General features: G+C 34.8%; 2 protein-coding genes across 5 annotated transcripts; both read left to right on the forward strand.

Annotated features, from left to right (window-relative positions):
• Positions 1-202: 202 nt before the first annotated feature.
• LOC147397219 (uncharacterized) lies at positions 203-6,778 on the forward strand. 2 transcript variants are annotated; one of them, XM_086452749.1, is made up of 2 exons: positions 203-1,730; positions 6,559-6,778. In XM_086452749.1, the coding sequence occupies exon 1, from the start codon at positions 510-512 to the stop codon at positions 1,683-1,685; it is 1,176 nt and encodes a 391-aa protein (XP_086308875.1). In that variant the 5' UTR covers positions 203-509; the 3' UTR covers positions 1,686-1,730; positions 6,559-6,778. The 2 variants fall into 2 exon arrangements, with proteins under 2 accessions (XP_086308875.1, XP_086308876.1); XM_086452750.1 differs by having other exon boundaries at positions 203-1,725.
• A 3,819-nt stretch (positions 6,779-10,597) lies between these two features.
• On the forward strand, positions 10,598-15,086 carry LOC147397220 (uncharacterized). Of its 3 annotated transcripts, none has more exons than XM_086452752.1 (10): positions 10,598-10,664; positions 11,280-11,373; positions 11,570-11,684; positions 11,769-11,805; positions 11,922-11,991; positions 12,103-12,207; positions 12,567-12,717; positions 13,375-13,457; positions 14,578-14,671; positions 14,767-15,086. In XM_086452752.1, the coding sequence occupies exons 2-10, from the start codon at positions 11,343-11,345 to the stop codon at positions 14,852-14,854; spliced, it is 774 nt and encodes a 257-aa protein (XP_086308878.1). In that variant the 5' UTR covers positions 10,598-10,664; positions 11,280-11,342; the 3' UTR covers positions 14,855-15,086. The 3 variants fall into 3 exon arrangements, with proteins under 3 accessions (XP_086308878.1, XP_086308877.1, XP_086308879.1); XM_086452751.1 differs by having other exon boundaries at positions 10,623-10,764; XM_086452753.1 differs by having other exon boundaries at positions 10,631-10,681.
• Positions 15,087-18,837: the final 3,751 nt, after the last annotated feature.

Below are 18,837 nucleotides of genomic sequence, written 5' to 3' on the forward strand. Positions count from 1 at the left end.
TCGTGCTCAAATGATTTTGATTGCTGTGTTTTGTTTTGTTGATCCTCATTTGAGCCACGTGGATTGTCACGTTAGCTTCAATTATTTAATTCTTCCAAGACGAGTTGGCTCGAACGAATCAACTCAAAATATGTGGGAACTGGGATGGGTCGAGATGACACGAGGAACTTTGGTTGTAAAACCATGTTCCATAGTCCATAGCCCATTGTATCGAAAAGCTAAACAGCTCTTCTTCACGAATGTGTCCAATAGGTCTTCTCTCCAACCCCAAAACCCTTGAATTTGGGGTTTTGGAGGACAAAATTAGGGTTTCAGTTTTGTTGTTATCGGTCTCCGATTCTGTCTCTGAAATGGAGAACCCTTGAATTTGTGGTTTTTGGAGAACAAAATTAGGGTTTTATTTCTGTTGTTCTCGGTCTCCAATTCTGCATGAAATGAGAATTAGGTTTATCTAGTCCAAGAAATTAGGGTTTCTTCTCTTAAAATTGATCTCAGAACTTGCAGAAAAAATGGACGATCCAAACCCTTATCCTGCAAATTACCATCAAAGCTACGCTTCTTCTTCGCATCGTTCGAAGCTTCCTGTTCGAAACACCTCGTATACTCAGCCAATTAGTAATAAATATGAAGAAGAAGATGACGACGAAGATGAAGAAGTCGAAGTAGACGACGAACACGAAGAGGAAGAAGAAGACGAAGAAGAAGAGTTAGAAGGAAATGGTTTCCAGAAGGTTCTAGAAGAAGCAGAGGATGAAGATGAGGATGAGGACGAGGAAGAAGAAGACGATGACGACGATGATGGAGATGATAATAATCGAAAGATGGAAGCGAGTGAGGATTTGGAGAAGCAAAGGAAAAAACGAAAGTTGAAGAATTTAGCTTTGGGGTATGAATTTGCTCCACGAGTAGCGGCACAACCACCACCACCGAAGCCATCCATCGGTGGTGGTGGTGGTCGAAATTCCCCAGCAGATTGGACGGAGCACGCGACATTTGTTCTATTAGATGCTTGGGGTGATAGGTTTCTTCATCTTGGTAGAAAGAGTCTTCGATCCGAAGAATGGCACGAAGTAGCAAAGAAGATCTCACAAGCGTCGAAAACTATAAGAACGGATACCCAATGTCGTAATCGATTGGATACATTGAAGAAGAAATACAAAAAGGAGAAGATGATGTTGGAGGAGACTGGTGGTACAACTAGTAAATGGGTTTACTTCAAGAAAATGGATATGTTGATGACATCATCGTCATCACGACAACAGCCCGGACTTTCGTGCGGGTTAGATTCGGGTGAATATGTTTTTATGAACCCCAGAGTATATTTGAATCTCTCGAATGGGATGGATGAGATTAGGGACAGTCCTGGGGATTCAGAAGCATCTGAGGGTGATGATTCAGATGGTCTCCCACCTAAGAGGAAAAAGTATTCAGATGATGATCGTGGAGGGTCTTCGTTTAGGTTGCTTGCAAACTCTATTCAGAAGTTTGGAGATATTTACGAAAAGATAGAGAATAATAAGAGGCAGCAAATGCTGGAATTGGAGAAGATGAGGATGGAATTTCATAGAGATTTGGAATTGCAGAAGAGGCAGATTATGGAGAGAGCACATGCCGAGATAGCTAAAATACGGCAGGGCGATGATGATGAGGAGATTGATGTTTCCACCGATAATATTAGTGGGTGATGCACGTGGCCTTCCGATTCCTCGTTTTCTCTGTTGTGTGGTAATGTATGAAATTATTGTCCATTTTTTCGGTACTTATTATATTGTTGATTATTTATTTATTTATAGATGAATCATATATTAAAAGTATAATTGTACTAAGGTTAATAGTATAATTAGAAAGATCTTTGTTTTTGGTGTTTTTTTATTTTTTGCGACCAACTTCTCTTTGCAAGTTAATTATCAAAAAAAAAAATTTAACCAAAAGTATTTTTTGGGTAATTTTTTGTTCTGTGACTCGTATTGTGGGCGTCTAACATAATCTTTTGAGAATCATATTTTTTGAACCTGAAAATTCTGAATACCGATCCATAGAGAAAAACTGAAAATTTGGATTACAAATGATGGGTCAGCAAGGATTTTGGCTCACAAAAAATCCTAGTCACATGAAAAAAGGTCTAATGATTTGGAATTTGATTAAGATCAATCTTGTAGCACCCAATCAATGCAATGTCTAGGCTTAAATTTTTTCTCTCAGAAGTCAAAACATTATTAAGCTCAAATTTCACTAATTAAAACTATCTTTTACATCACAAACATGTTCTTTATTTATAGAGTTACTCTAATAGCGAGTTTAACTTTCTAGGAAAACTTACTAATTTCTAACCAATCGAAATGTGAAATGGAGACTAACTTACTCTCCTTTTAGAAATGATTAGATTCTAAGTTGTGGTGAATCTCCTGAATCAATCTCACCTCAAGCATGAATGAACCCATCCTTGAGTCCAGCCATTCCTGGCTTTACCTCCATTTAGTTGTATCTCTGAAAATGTTATGGTGGAATGCTATTGTTGAAGACGATAACGATGATTGGCTTCCATACCTTTCTTTACAATTTGCTTCGTTTTCACTTTTTTTGCGGAGATGAGATCATGACCGCTGGATTTGTTAGTAGAAGTTAACAGTTTTCTGAACTTGTTTTCTTATTGAATTTGATTATAGCAGCTGTAACTGATTTTTCAATAGCATAATTAGTCTTATTGTTGAGGTTGTGGTTTGGTGATTGGGTTGAACATTAACTCCAACCCTGTTAGGTGAATACATGTATGTCAAGGCAGCACAAGGCTGTTAAAATAATGACAACCATTCAACACTTCTTGTTCTTTCTGTCTGTCCTAAACAACAGTGAGCCTCCTGTGTTTACAGATCTTTTTGGTCCATAGGAAGCTTAATCTTTGCTCAAGGATGCGTCCATACATTCTGTCAATCGGGGGGATGCTCTTTTGAAACTTTTACTGAGGTTCAATAGAGCTACAGTGAGAAGGGGAGCCAAACTCAAGGGGCATTCATGGTGAAAAGTAAAAGAGGAGAGCCCTTGTACATAAGAAAACAGAAATAAGAAGTGAGATTGGGTCTCACTTGGAAAACCAAAAGCAGGAATCTCCTTTGATTTACAAGCCCCTCACCCAAATTCAAACTTAATTCCTCAATTGTAGCTAATTAGTCTCCAGGTTACATTGAGTAAAAAACATAGTCGATAGAAAGAAAAGAAAAGAAAAATACGCTATTCCTGCGTAGAGAGTATAATTGCCTTTACATTGATAAAAATACTTTGCTCACGTAGTGATGACCTGAAGAGTGTATCGTCTATGTCAGGGTCAAATGTTACTTACACTAATTATGTATTTATCATCATCTATGACTTATCCCAAATATTTGGGTCATCGATATGAATCTTACCACTCCATTCAACTCTATCTAGATCCATATGTGGGCATGAATAAGAATCTGAATGACCTTATTTTAATAACCTTCATGCTAATGGTCTGTAAAATAAATTTTCACCGTCCAAGAGAAAGCTTTTGAATAGAAATTTGGACCAAGAGTTGCTATTTTGAAATGTCGTCCATCCACTGTTAACATGTGGAATGACTAGATTGATGACTTCACCATATCACACATATCCATGCTAAACACATAAGTGTCATCTGTCAAGCATATATACTATAAAAAATTCTTGAAGTATAGCTTTCTTAGAGACAATGCAATGTCAATGTCCTTTAGGAAAATCATGGTACGAAAAGTGACGTTATCTGCTATCCTAATATGCATGCCTATAATTTTTGGAAATTAGATGACAGATTTCTTGGAAAAGGACTACTCCAAATATCTAGTCTTGTTTTACTACCTGAACCCCCAATGCAAAGACATCTCACGACGCTATATTATCCAAGCTACCCCATGCTAAGTTTTGACTCAATCCCAAGCACATACATGCCATGTAAACTACAAAAACCAAATTATGTCACATAAACAATGACGCTACCCCCAAAGAAATATTGTTAACTGGGTAATCCAGTTCTTATTCTTCTCCATTGTTACAACATGCTTGTCTTTTCATTTCCATCTACCCCAATTTATTTTGGTTGGAGTGAGTTTGCCCTATTCATATGTTTCTCCAAATTCCGCCTGTTTCTAGTTTCATCCATGATGATTTGTGTAATTAACAATAGTCAAATACTACTAGAAGTCCCAGAGGCCAGAGGACATGGAAAACTATCTCATAGGAAGAGATGGATTGAATTAAAACGCAAGGAGGACAAATATTCTACATAAATTTCATGGGAAATGGGGAAAAAATGATCATGTATTCTAGTAAACTCAACTCCTTTGATGTGTTCTTTACAAGATGGATCTTCATCACCTCTCCCTTTATGATTAATCAAGATCTAGAATTCTAGATCAACATTTCTCGAAACCTATATGCTCAAGACCTGGATCTATTTGAGAGTGAATCCGCTTGTTTAAAAAAATGAAGATTCTAGAGAATATTTTTGGTTCATATGGCAAGATTTTTAAATAGATCCTATTTCAAACTCAATAAAAAAATTGGCTCCATTGTCACAGGACTATGGCATTCTTATTCTTCCACACCACACTTTATGCTCCTCCCATTTTCCTGTTCATTTATCTATTTGTTTAGAGTTTTGCTGTCGAAGCCATAAATCTGCCATGTACCTCATTATGCCCATGATAATTTGTGGTCTCTAGTCAAATAATATCAGATTTCAAATTTGCTATTTGATATATTTATCTTTCTCGCTCTTTCTTTATTGGTATTTCTGACATTTCAACCCTTTCTCAAACTAGTGTCTTATTCCCATCTCAAACTGCTGTCTTATTGCCATCTCGTTCTTTCCTTTTTTATTTGTCTTCTTAGGTCCACATCTAAGGCTTCTAATGGGTTTTAAAATATATATATATATAAATCTGTGATGGTTTGTGTTGGAATCATCAAACTTGGTCTTTCAACTTTTTTTCCCTTGAATTCAAGTCGGTTCTTTTTTTTGTCATTCTTTCCTATTCAAGTCATTTTCTTGTTTGCTCTCTTGTTTGCAATCTGAAAAGATTTAGAAAGCAAAAGTTTCCTTATAATCTAGAGAGGGTAGGAAAGCAGATCTGAAACTCGATACGAAGTTCACCAGCAATCAGAAAAGATCTGATGGAGTTCCCCTGAATAATGCTTAACCATTAAGAGACTAGGTGGACACTTGGAAACTCGGTTGTCGTCACCTACTGATCAATATGATGCAGAAGCACTGACAGTAATCGTGTTCGTACACCTAGGTCGCACTTTACTAGTCCTCTCACCAATAGGCATGAACATACCAAAGTTTATAGAGAGAGAAACTTCTAGAGCAATGTCCAAAACTCCAAACCGTTGTTAGTTTCCATTTCATGTTTCGGTTGCTAGCAATTAGTGTCATTGTTTGTCAGTCTAAATATGTAAGTTTTACTAGGAAACTACTTCTTGATGAAAGAGAAGAGTATAAAGAAACCTAATGATATAGACTCTTTTTCTTTTTCTTTTTCCGGAAAGTTCAAATCCAACAGAAGAAAAGAGTAGCATACAAGCAGAAGATCGAGGACACCTACCCAAAAGCAAATAAATCTATAGAGATGACAATAGGAGAACAAAAGAAAGGAAGAAAAATACACGAAAAGAAACTAAAATTCTAAACATTTTGATAATAAATTACTGAACATGCTGCTCCGTGAAGACCTAACTGAGATCAACATATACTTGAACAAACAACAAACAAACATGCAACACCAGCTAATCTAATTTCCTCTATAAACAAGTCCCATCTAAATACAAAGTCCTCAAAAGAGATGACATTGTGTATCGAGTTCACCTTCCGATGAAAGTCTTCCCATTCCTCTCATTCCAAAGTCCCTAAAAAATCACAAATGGAGTGAAATTTCGCAAAATCCTTCCTCTGGACTTGAAGGCCAATGAATGCCACATTGGAGAAGGCTTGAGGCAGATAGGGGAAGGGACCAATGTCTATTAAATGACAAGTGAAGTGAACCCGAAAAAAGTATTCAAAGTTGCGATGAATCATGAGATGTTTTTCAGATACACCACTTGATTTGACACATAGAATTAAAGTTGTCAAATAAGGTTATTCTATGAGAAATGAGTTGGTGAAAAATCTTAATTTTTACAAATTTATAATATGATTTGTTTAGAGGGATATAATAAAGCCTTAATATTGTGATTTCTCTGTGGAAACGAATCAAGTCTCTTTCGATTGGCGCAAAGTGTTGTAAGCTCTGAAGGTCCTTACAATGAAGTAGATTGTCATGAACATGTGATTCATCCATAGTTTGACCATTCTGTTTAGAATTTTTAAATTTCTGCTTATTCAGATTTAGTACTTCCCTTGGATATATCCATTCCACTTTCGGGAAAAAAAATGGAAGATTTTTTGAACTATATGTTGGTTATTTTTCCATTAGAATGGAGTCCAGTTTCATGGACTCCAATGACCCTTTTTTCTTATAGAACATACCTGGTAATACACAATAATAATTTATTGCTGTTTTGTAGGTTAATTCTTTGGATTGGTGAGAGAATCCTCAAAACTCCCTGGTAGGTTATAGCTCCATTCAGATGCTTTGGGTTGCTTCAAGCTTTACTGTAATGTAATTGTCGTCGAGGTCAAGGCCTTGTACAATTGGTCTAATAAGACACTTTCTCTTATCTTTGTAAGTTTGTATAAACTCTCACAATCTCTAAGGGACTTTGTTTTTCTTATACCAAACCAGTACGAAGGGCGCCTGATTCATGTTAAGGGTGTGTTTGCTTGGTGAGAGAACAGTTTTTGAGAAATTGTTTTCCCCAAAAATGGTTTTAATGATTTAACTCCACAAATCTTGAGGACCATCCAATGGTTTGAGCTTATCTATCATCAAGGATGTATAATCTATCAAATTTACTCTTAACAAGTAGTACTGCCAAAGCAAATGGGTCAAACCAGTGTAATCTTGGATCACACTTGGGCTGGGATAAGATTTTGGCTAACCCTCTCCGAATCACTAGGAATATGATATTTGGTTTTTATGGATCCAATGGCAGTTGAGATGGGAAGAGAATTAGAAGTTAGTTTCCTAGGGATCAGACTGTCAAGGACTCCCTAGAGAGTAGTAGCCCATCTCAGCCATTCGTTGGACAGCTGAAGAAAACAAAGGATCAAAGAAGATGAGAATCTCAGAAAATTACCTTACTCTTTGCGCAGTTGAGATTAAATTCAGCAATTTTCCCACCTGATTCAAAATCTCATAAATACTTTGAGATAAAACTCCTGAAAATAATTGAAAAGTAAACTAATCTAAATATTCAAAAATTATTTAAAATATATCACAAGAATTCAAAATACTCAGTCTCTCTCTCTCCCCCATTGTTTCATCAAAATCTAGGAATCCATGGTTCTGGTTGGCCTTACAAATTTGCAGATGGAACATTGAAATTGAAATCGGTGAAACATTACTGACGTGAATGTGTGTATAGAACCATAGATGCTTTTCATTGAGATACGAGTGAGTTTGTTCATTTGCTCGGTAATTTTTCCGAGTGCTCTAAACATTAGGGAAAGTGTATTTGGGTGTTCTAATTTTAAGTGTGACTTAGACATGTCTCTCCGCACCTTCCACATGTTGCACTTTCACTTATGAATTACATCTATTCATCATTTAATAAAAATTACACAATTTACAATGGGACCACGTGGAGATCATGTTGTACAATCCAATGGACTATTCGTTGTTGTTGTTGTTGTTGTAAGGTTGGTCTCTAACTATCGGAACGACTTGTGGAGTTGGATTGTCCATCATGATACCTATGTGGAACCCATCACTGAGAGCAAGCAAAACAGGACAGATCCAACTAATTTGAAGATCAAATTGAATAATTCAACCATATAATGAATTGTTCGTATACCATCATCAAATATCTGTTCATTCTGACATTCTCAATTTAATATAAAGTTTTCTTCATAAAAATTTCCAGATGGTTCATTTACAAAATAAATTGTGAATGACTTGTGAAGTTGGATTATCCATCATGAAATCTATGTGGAACCCATCTCATTGAGAGCAAGATATAGGATCAGATCCACTAACTTGAAGATCACATTGACTAATTCAACACTGTAATGAATTATTCATATAAAAAAAATCATACCAGCTCATTTTGACATTCACAACCTAATATATGATTTACTTTACAAAATCCTCGAGACTGTACATATACAAAATAAGTTCATATACAGATAAAATCTCTAGTTGAAGATTATGGTTAAATTGTTATTGGTTGGGGATGAAAAATTTAGGTCATTTTTTATTAGTCTACGATAGAAGAAAAATCAAGAGCATGTCATCAATTTGAAACGAGAAAGTTACTCGGGTATTCATCGAAGAGTCAAGCTAGCTATACTAACTAAAGCTAGACACATTGTAGCATGCAAAAACATTGATCTAATGTCACATAGATGAGAGGACAAAATTTTAAGAACTTAAAAAAAAAATAGTTATTTTTCGTAGATGAATTTTAATTTTAATTTTAAATTTAAGAGTTCAGTTGCCAGCCATTTTCAATACCTTGGACGAAGTTCAAAATAGATTTTTTTATTTTTTTTATTTTTATTTAAGTGTGTGTTTGGTAACACTTCTGAACTCTGAATAGAGGTGGTTCACCTTTAAAATTTATTGTTGTTTGTTTCGTTTCAAATTTTAGCTTTAAGAATCAAAATTCAGAATTTTTGATTAAGCAATGGGGGGATGCTGGATGAAACTTCTGAATTTTGAATTATTAGTTTTTTCTAAAATACTCTCCTCAAAACACTGATTTCTATCACTTATCTTTTCTTTATACAAACCCTAAAATCCTTATTTTTAATTTTTTTACTTTTCTTTTCTCTTTTACCTCTACAACTGTGTTGTCAAGGTCTCTTCACTTTTCCTTTTAATTTTGTTTGTTAAATTTGTAGGTAGTTCACATTATTTTACGTGATCAGATTGCAATTGAAGTAGAAAATGAATGATTGTTTATTGTTTGAATATTACCTTGTTAAAATATAATTTTTCAAATATGAAATCAATTTGAAAACAATACTTTTAAGGTCTTTGATTTATTAGAATTTGAAATTAAATGTGTGGATAGTTTTATTATGCATAATATGTTATGTTTTTCGGTTAACAATTTTTTTTTTTTTTTTTTGAAAAGGTATAATATATTGAAAAAAAAAGGGAGGGAAAACAGAGTACAATGAGGCCGAAGAAACCTCTCTAATAACAACAAAGCAAAAGAAAACTAAAAGAAATCAAAGATTACACAAAGAGTTCCATCTAAAAACAAAGTCATCAAAAGTAAACCCCGCGAACTCAATGTATTGTTTCGACCAAAGATACATTGAGCCCAGGATCTCCAAGAAATCCGCATGAGTACTTCTAATCTTACTATTGAATACCTTGTTATTTCTCTCGTTCCAAATCCCCCAAGCAACAGTCGAAGGCAACATAGCCCACAAGAGTTTTTTTCTAGAATGGAAAGTAGTACTAGCCCACTCAATTAACAACGATGAAAACTTATGAGGGAAGACCTAATTAATACGAAATATACCGAAGAAGGTTGGCCAAATAATGTGAGTAAAGGAGTAATGAATCAAAATGTGATCCACCGATTCCTCATCCCTTAAGCAAAGGGGATAACAATTAGGCGTGATCCAACCCCGAACAATCAAGTTATCCAACGTGAGTAACCTACCGAAAAAGGCTAACCAAAGAAAGAAGGATATTTTAGAGGCAACATACTTGGACCTCGAGAGGAATCGCTCAGTAGAGGGAATAAGGCTCTCGTAGAAGGACTTGACAGAGAATCTCGAATCCTTTCCCTTTTTGCACTCCCACCTATCATGTTCGCTATCATTGAGATGTACCAAATGCAGGAGATCAAGGAAAGATGCACCTCGTTTAGCTCCCAATCATTAAAGTTTCTCCTGAACCCCAAATCCCACGTAGGTCTAGATTCCGTGCCGATCAAACATTGCTTGATAGAGCAATTCTTCTTAGTAGAACAAGTGTATAAGGACGGAAATTGAGTTGCTAGAGACGATGCACTGTACCACCAATCCTCCCAGAATCTAATACTGTCCCCTAAACCCGCTTTGAACTTAATTCCACAATTTATTAGAATTACAAAAGAGTAATCTTATCAAAATGACCATTATATTTTAAATTTATGTTTATAATGAGAAGTTTTTAAAAATAATAAACAAATAACTTTTCTAGAACAAGACTTCAGATTCCAAATTTCAGAAAATAGAAATTAGAATTCAGACTTCAAATTTCAGAAGTATGACCAAAACATGCCCTAAGTCTTTCCATGAAATCTAAAAGATTGGTGTTGGATTGGCGATAGTGTATTTGGGCCGACGACACTTGGTAAGGAAAATGTTTTTCTTCACGAAAACGTGAGGATCCGTCTAAATCACGGGTACATCCATTGGTGTAAAACACAAAAAAATATGGTGTGGTAATATAAACTCTCTGCATATGTCACTTTTGATTAGTTGCGTATAAGCAGACAAAGGGCGGGAGAGGGAGGGGAGCGTGTAAAAAGCTCAAACACTTTTGAGTGATTGTGTCTCCTCCACACAAGTAGGTGGGAACTCAAGGTTGGACTTATAAACTTAAAAACCAAAGAACTTCTCTTGTTCTTCCCTATTCTTGATTCTTTGATATCTTTTCTCCTCTATCTGTAAGTTTATGATCTCTCTAAATTTACTTCACTGAGTTGAAATTTTTGGTTTGTGATTAATGGGTACCCATCAATTATAAAGAAAAGTTAATAAATTAAAATGGGTATTTCTTAATTATTATTTTGAAAAAAGTAGTTAAGGACTGAGGCTGGTTTACTCTGGCCATTATCCACAAACATAAATTCTCTCTGTATTTCAATTCTAGAGACTCTCTTAGGTGAAAGTGAATGTGTTCTATGATCTGTTAATTTGATTCTGTGCTCATAAGGGTTTCTTGCTTTCCCCTCTTTGTTTTATTATCTCTCCTTTTTGTGGGTACCTTTCTCTTTCTGAATCTCTTGGTTGTTTCATTAACTTTCTGTAGCTGATGTAGATTCATGGTTCTTATTCCATTTTAAACCCCCCCCCCCCCCCACAAAAAAAAAAAAAAAAAAAAAGAAAAAAAAGAGGAAGAAAAAGAAAAAGATGGGTACAAATATAGATTTTCAAATCGAGTGCTTTTTTTCCATTGCAGAAGGTACCCTTCTCAAACTGTGGATTAATTGGGTTCGTCAGTGCGGTTCTTCAGGTGGTCAAGATGAGCTTTGCTTGCCCTTTAATGGGTTGTGGTTAGTTTATTTTTCTTCTTAATTTAATGGATATTTTCATCTGGGTTTAGTATATAAGTGTAGATTGTTATTAGTAATGGGAGCCCTTTTTTGGGTTCTAGTATTCTTGTTTATGGGTTTTCTGGTTTCTTGTAGTTATGTTATGCTTAGGTTCTCTGGGTTCTGTTGGGTGAACCGTATTTGTTCAAAATTTCAGGAAGTAAAACTGCTATTAGGATGTTGGAGTTTGGAAGGACCCATGTGGTTAGGCCCAAAGGAAAGCACAAGGCCACTATAGTTTGGTTACACGGCCTTGGCGATAATGGCTCGAGGTATCATTGTTGCTTTCCCATTTGCCGTTGTACTGAATTCCATACCGAGTTGATTGTTGTGCTTTTTATTTTTATTTTTTGTAGCTGGTCACAGCTCTTGGAAACCCTCCCTCTTTCAAATGTAAGCATATGGAATAAGTACATTTTGAATCCCTTTAGCTCCAATGGTTGGAGGATGCCTACTTATTTCATAATTAAATTAATCATTTGTGTTATATTGAATTTTTTATGTTACAGATTAAATGGATTTGCCCAACTGCTCCTACCCAACCTGTAACAGTTTTTGGTGGATTTCCTTCCACTGCATGTATGATTAATTGCTTTGGATTAAACTACGTTATCACCATAAAGTTCTAATTGTTGCTTGCTTATGTTCTTTCGCGAATGCTTTAAAGTTGAAACCAACAATTTATATCAGGGTTTGACATAGGAGGCATTTCAGAAGATGGTCCTGACGACGTGGAGGGTTTAGATGCTTCAGCAGCACACGTTGCAAACCTATTGTTGACAGAGCCCGCTGATGGTAGGTTTCTCCCTATACTTCTTCAAGACACTCTAATGCTATTAATGAGGAAATGATGTATATTTCCAAAAACCATCTTTTTAAGTACATTTATATATTTCCGTCGATGTAGTTAAGTTTTAAATCAATTTACAACAATGTCTTTCTATAGTGCCATAATTTTTATGTTTATGTACTAGCATGTTGGGCAGAATAACCTGAGACTTTTATGTGATCTTTCTGTTATCTTATAGCTATGTGAATTTATCAGTATGTTATGTTTCTAGAGTCACGTTGTCCTGACAAACACAATTGCTATAAATTTATTGATTTATAACTCCACCATTTTGTCATCATCTTTATACATTTTTTTGTTACAGTCAAACTTGGCATTGGAGGCTTTAGTATGGGTTCTGCAACATCCCTCTACTCTGCCACTTGTTTTGCTCAAGGGAAATATGGGAATGGTAAGCCATACCCAATCAACCTAGCTGCAGTTGTTGGTGTGAGTGGCTGGCTCCCATGTTCAAGGTCTGGTTTCCTTTAACCTGAGTACCCCTTCGATGCGCAAACACCACAATGCCATGACCTCACACACAATCACTAGGGCATAAAATGGGTTGGATTTTTATCCAAAACCTGAGTGATCCCAATCTGAATATAGCGGGTTTGGACCCTTGGAGTAGATCCGAATAAAAATATGGATTGATGTCCCTTGACCGGATCTGGGTTGATTTCTGATATTCCCTATATCCACCTAGATCTGAATGATATGTTGCTTTGAAAATTATATTTTTATGTTTTTCAAAATCTCTTTTCTTTTACTTTAATATAACATGAATTATTATAAAATAAAAGAATTATAATGGTAAAATTGAATTGTATAGCAATTCTAAAAGAAATATAGCAAAAAAATGTTGAACGGTCCTGAATTATCCGACCTGACCGACCCTAATCAAGTGATTCAGTTGGGTCGGATCCGTATTTACTAAAAGAGAAATGATTTGTATATTGTTTTTAACTAATATGATCTGGATTTGGATATAAAATTCAGATCTGATTATGGACATACTTAGATCCGGCCTGAACATGACCCATTTTAAGCCCTAACAATCACACTTTTAATCAACTTCTATGTGCCATATTATTCTGGTGCGATGTATCATCAATAAATCCATTGTTTTCTAGGAGCTTGAGGAACAAGATTAAAGGTTCCCATGAGGCAGTGAACCGTGCCACATCCTTGCCCCTTTTGCTTTGCCACGGCGAAGGTATATTTATCTCCCTTGTATTGTTCTCATAAGCAAGGTTTAAAATCTCCTGTTGAGGAAATGTAGAAAAACCGAGATAGTCTTGACTGAAACATTCGGAGGCATTACGAAACAGTACAAAACTATAAACCATGCATAGTAGTGTACAAGTAACCCATCTATTTCAACAAGCAACTTTTTTTTTCCCTTCCTATCCTTGTTTGTTGGTTTTTACCTTTTATGCTACCGAGCTTTTGTAAAGGATGGCCCTGCAGAAATTGTAGAAAGATGGATCCATGCAATAGAAGCACTTGGGAGCCTTGAAACCTTGTGGTGTGGTTAAACTCTAATAAATTGATTTCAACTTCTGTGCTGGTGTACAAAAGCTTGATTGAGTACATAAATAACTTTAAGAGGAGGCATTTTAGTTTTGGGGAGTTCCGAATTTACTTGTAAATCAATTACTCAAATCTAGTGCTCAAAACTATGCAGACCAGTTCCTATCTGGTTTAGATTTTTCTTTCAATTGTAGTTGGAAATTTTACCCCCATGATTTCCGAAAATGTCTTATTTCACATTTTTTATATATTAATAATGGAAAGAAAATAGAACAAGAAGGAAGGTCGAGATGACCAAACCAAATATAAAAGAAATGAAAAATGAAAAAAAAAAAAAAAAACAAGCATGAGCTAAGGCTCTGACAAAAAACAAACATTGTCCCAATGGACTAAGAAGTCCTCAAAGAACACCCCTTTAAACTCTTTGCATATCTTGCACTAGAAAAATAACGGTCCAAGAATCGATATAATAACCTCTTGATTGGATTGGACCTTATCTTAAAAAATTCTTGCATTTCTTTCTTTCCAAATCCCCCTAGTAATTGCAAATGAAGTTAGATTCTAGATCAGTGTCTTGGAATGCCAGAAACTCATCCCCAATTGAATCCGTTACTCCAAATCAGTCTCTTGCATTTCACATTTTTTTTGGCTTTACAAAATGTACTATTGCGGTCATGTGTGCCCAGTCATACTAATGTACTTAAAATACTCAATGAATTTGACTTACGAGTGCCAAATCCATTATATTAGCGAACATAATATGATTTTTGTATAGAGATTCTTATCTTATTTTTCTTTTTCAGCTGATGAAGTAGTCCTCTATAAACACGGAAAGAGGTCTTCAGAAGTCCTAAGTTCAACCGGATTTCAAAAGCTCATTTTCAAAACCTACAATGGGTATATAATTGGTTTCTTTCCTTAGCAAGATTTTTACAGTTAAGATTTGATAGAACTAAAGAGCAAAATTTTAAGTTCTTGGTTAAACTGTCCAGGATTGGGCACCACACCGCCCCTGAAGAGATGGATGATATCTGCAATTGGCTGACCACGACGTTGGGGCTCGAGGGCTCTAGGTCATAGTTTCATAACTGCTTGTCGTGTTCGAGTAATAGCCAGAGAGGAGAAAGAACATATTTATGTGTCTTAAGGTCTAGAAATGTGTTGTATCATTGATTAAGAACGATTTTTGAGTTGATGGACAACTCCTACCATTCATCATTCATGTGGACACCACCTAGAGGATGATCCTGGCAACCTAATCAACAAGCATTTAAATTTGAATGATTATGTTCCAATTGTCTACATTATCAGATGGTTTGGATCTGATTTACTGAATTTATTTTTCTTTTAGCGAACCAATCCGAATCAAGCGGGCCTGGTTGATGTCAAGGTTATGCTTGCTTTGATAGAAAACAGTTGCTGAAAAATAATTTGCCCCCAAAAGCTTTTTGGAGAGTAAAATTTTTTACTCAGGAAATTAATTCCTGGCATGCATAGTGGCTTCACAGAAAACTATTTTTTTCAGAGCAGAGATCAATTCTATTTTAGGCCACCATGATTTCAGATAATGTATTGGTACACATTTTTTTTATTATTTGCAAAATGTACTACTGCGCTCCTATGTACCCAATCGTACACAATGTTGGGGGTCGAGGGGTCAATAAGTTGTGTTTCAAGATCAATTTCTAATTCTTCCTTGGTACCTAGAACACGATCCACAATTATGTTCATCCCTATTATAGTCACGAGGTAAATGACCTATCCTCATTTTGCAAGCCATTGATGAAACCATCCGACATTGCTGCCAACAAAGCAATTGATCTTTCTTTTACACGTGCGAACCCCACACAATGAATGACCATACATCCTGCACATGCATTGCGGGTATTATGTAAACCCTAGTACTGTTTTTATTTTTTTTTGTTTTTTCGTGAAACGGTGTAATTTGTAGTTGTGAGTTTTCTCTTCGTAGTGGAATTGTGATCCGTGGATGTACCTCAATCTTGAGAGAATCATGTAAAAATCTGTATTTTTTGTGTGATTGCATTTTGTTTTCTTGCTCTTGATTTATTTTTCTTGTTCGATTGCAACGTTTTACATAACACAATCTTCTTGTGGAGTCTCTACCAAATAATATTTCTTCCTTTTTGAAAACTAAAAGGAAAAAATATTTGTTTGTATTGTACATCATTTGAAGTCACATGACTGCTCTATTTTATTTTTTATTAATGCTGCAGTGACCTCAAGATTGTATCTCAAATTGCACTTTTCTAACGTGGAATTGTATAGGAACCATAGATGCTTTTCATCGAGATACAAGTGAAAATGCATCTAGGGTCCCTACACACTTCCACATCAAGAAAGTCCAATATGAGGTTTATCTTTAGGCACGACTCTTTTCTTTTTTTCCCAAGTCAATGGCTTTATGGGATAAAGCTATCCCTGGAAAAAACTTTGAAGCGGGCAGGCCATGTGTAATATAATGGAGAGGGGTTCCTTCAAAATTTTGAAGCGGTCTGCCCGCTTCATAGTCGGACTCTATCCTTATCCTGACACCTTACTTAATATAAGACGACGGTTTTAAAACTCAGTTTCACATCTTGTCTCGTCCATGCAAGATATCGAGTCATCTCGAATGAGTTTTTCGATACATTTGAGATGTCTCATCCAAAATTTTAAAAAATGAAAATGGGTTATTAAATCTCATTCAAAAAATTGACTTATTTGTCCGTCTCTTTCATGCCTGATACCGAGACGACTCAAATGACATATCTCAGTCCCAGGCGAGTTTTGAAACCATGTATAAAGACACTATAAAGAAGGATTTTGATTTTCCAGGTGATAACACAAACAGTAATTTCCTTTTATTTTCAAACTTTAATTACAAAGGACATATTTTGGATAGGAGAGAAGGATTTTGGTTTGACCCTCATAACAACTTTTTTTTTGACACACATTTTGTTGACGTGGAACCATGGATCTGTTTCTTTGGGAGATACACAAATGCATATCATTTATAGAGATTTGCATTTGTGCATCCCGAGGACATAGATCTATGGTTCCTTATTCATAGCAAGTCAGCTGAGTATGGACCTAGTAAGAGTAATGATTTTCTAATTAGAAAGTCTTCACTTGGTTAATACTCGAGTGACATGTTACGGACATGGAATCATAGATCTATTTCTTTGGGATACACAAATGCAAATCCCCATAAAAGATGTGTATTTGTGTATTCCAAGAAAATATATATATGGTTTCATGTTCGTAAAATGTCAGCCAAGTGAAGAATTTCTGATTAGAATATCATCACTCTTTTGTTAAGATTTTATTTACACAAAAAGGAACTCATTGGTTTTGAGGAGAAAAAATAAGAATTTTCAATAGTTTTAAAAAGGAAAAAAAAAATCCTAATTTGAAGTTGAGGGTTTAGCCAAATATATATAAATGGTTTTGGTTATTTAAAAAAAATAAATTAGTTGGTTTTCTACTTTCTAATTTTTTTATTTATGAACTTATTTTGAAAATGAAAAGACAGTTGAAAATGATTGAGTTGAATTGTTCCTTATATCATTTCTTAATTCTTACTAAGATTTATAATAAAAGAAGAGAGATTTTTCACCTTTGTTGCAATTTTATTTAAAGAAAACACCCTTACTTTATCAAATTTGCTATGAATCAGGCCAGTAAGATAAACTTAGTAAGATTTTAAATTTTACTATGCCTCATTAGGTCTACGTGGATTATCAACTTAGAAATCCAATACTACATCCTCTGTGATTTCATTGGAAAAACTCAGATTCCAAAGAAAAAAAATCAAGAATAAATCATTTTTGAGTTTGATCGAATGTGTTGAAAATTGATGGCCACCGAACTCTCAAATTAAAACTAAAATTCAATGGTGAAAATTTAATTCTTTTCTTTGTTTTTGTTTTTTCAAAGTACTTATAAATTATTATTTTTTTCCTTATAATTCCATGGTATTAGATTATGTTTTTGGAAGACACAAATTGATGCGGTTAGGATCCAATCAAGCCATGTTAAGTAACAAATAAACCACGTCAATTTGAATTTTATGATGTGGATCCCCACTCCAAATGTTAATGCAATAATTAGTTCTACATGGTAATTATCTCTAACCTTACTAAGTTTTTAAAGATTTCGCGATTGTAGTGTAATAAGTAAATGTTGGGGTGCCAATAGCAGCTCTCTTTTTTATTTGAAAAACATTTTTTTTTTTTTTTGTCTTTTACCGTTACATCAATTGTTTGATGTTTCACAAAATAGTTAAGTATACCTTTATAAAAGCAGAAAGTTCTTTAAAAAGATCTTCTCCTCTCGTTCTTCAGAGTTCAACCATGGCTAGAGCTGGTGCGCCGATGAACATGTTAACATTTTTTTGTTGTTGTTGTTTTAATGGTTTTTTTTTTTTTTTTTTTTATAACTTGGTTTAATCATATTGGCGTAAAATCATTGTTTATATATAGTTTTTGATTCTTGGGTGATTGTATCTGTTTATAATTTTTGATATCATATTGCTGAATTTTTTTCTTTCTTTTCTTTTTTTAACCAACAGTGGGAGGGTTTAAAAAACCTTGGATCAAGCTCAAAAGAAACTGTTTTATGAATTTTTGTTTCTTTTAAACTGATTTTTTCAATGAAATTTAGAGGGTTGTGATTCCATTTTAACAAGAGAAGGGAAGAGAAGAAAAGAGAAATTCAATTTCTCTCCACCACGTTTGAATTGACAAGAGAGAACTTGTGACAATTTTGAAAATTTTAAATACTTTAAAAAGAGATAAGGGGAGAGTTGAAATTATAAAATATTTTAAGGGTATGTTTGATTGCATGGAAAGTCACTTTCCATGGAATTTGAAATCTATGAAAAATTAGTTGTGAAAAATAGGTAGGGTTGGAAAATCAAATTCCATTGTTTGATTTCACTTGAATAAAATCATGGAAAAATATGAGAAAAAAAAAGAAGAGGAGAAGGAAGAAGAAGATGAGAGGATGGGGAGAGGAAGAAGAAGATGACGAAGAAGAGGGAGGGAGGAGGATGTGGCGAC

The sequence above is a fragment of the Akebia trifoliata genome, chromosome 8 (genome assembly GCF_017979445.1).
Source record: "Akebia trifoliata isolate Shusen 1 chromosome 8, ASM1797944v1, whole genome shotgun sequence".
Lineage (NCBI taxonomy): Eukaryota > Viridiplantae > Streptophyta > Magnoliopsida > Ranunculales > Lardizabalaceae > Akebia > Akebia trifoliata.

What these genes read in the sequence shown, in the direction of transcription:
- LOC147397219 (XM_086452749.1), top strand. Translation starts at nt 510, where the DNA reads ATGGACGATCCAAACCCTTATCCTGCAAATTACCATCAAAGCTACGCT.
- LOC147397220 (XM_086452752.1), top strand. Translation starts at nt 11,343, where the DNA reads ATGAGCTTTGCTTGCCCTTTAATGGGTTGTG. An exon ending in TGGATTTCCTTCCACTGCAT is followed by an intron (nt 11,992 to 12,102) that starts GTATGATTAATT and finishes AATTTATATCAG; the next exon opens with GGTTTGACATAGGAGGCATT. An exon ending in ATTTTCAAAACCTACAATGG is followed by an intron (nt 14,672 to 14,766) that starts GTATATAATTGG and finishes TAAACTGTCCAG; the next exon opens with GATTGGGCACCACACCGCCC.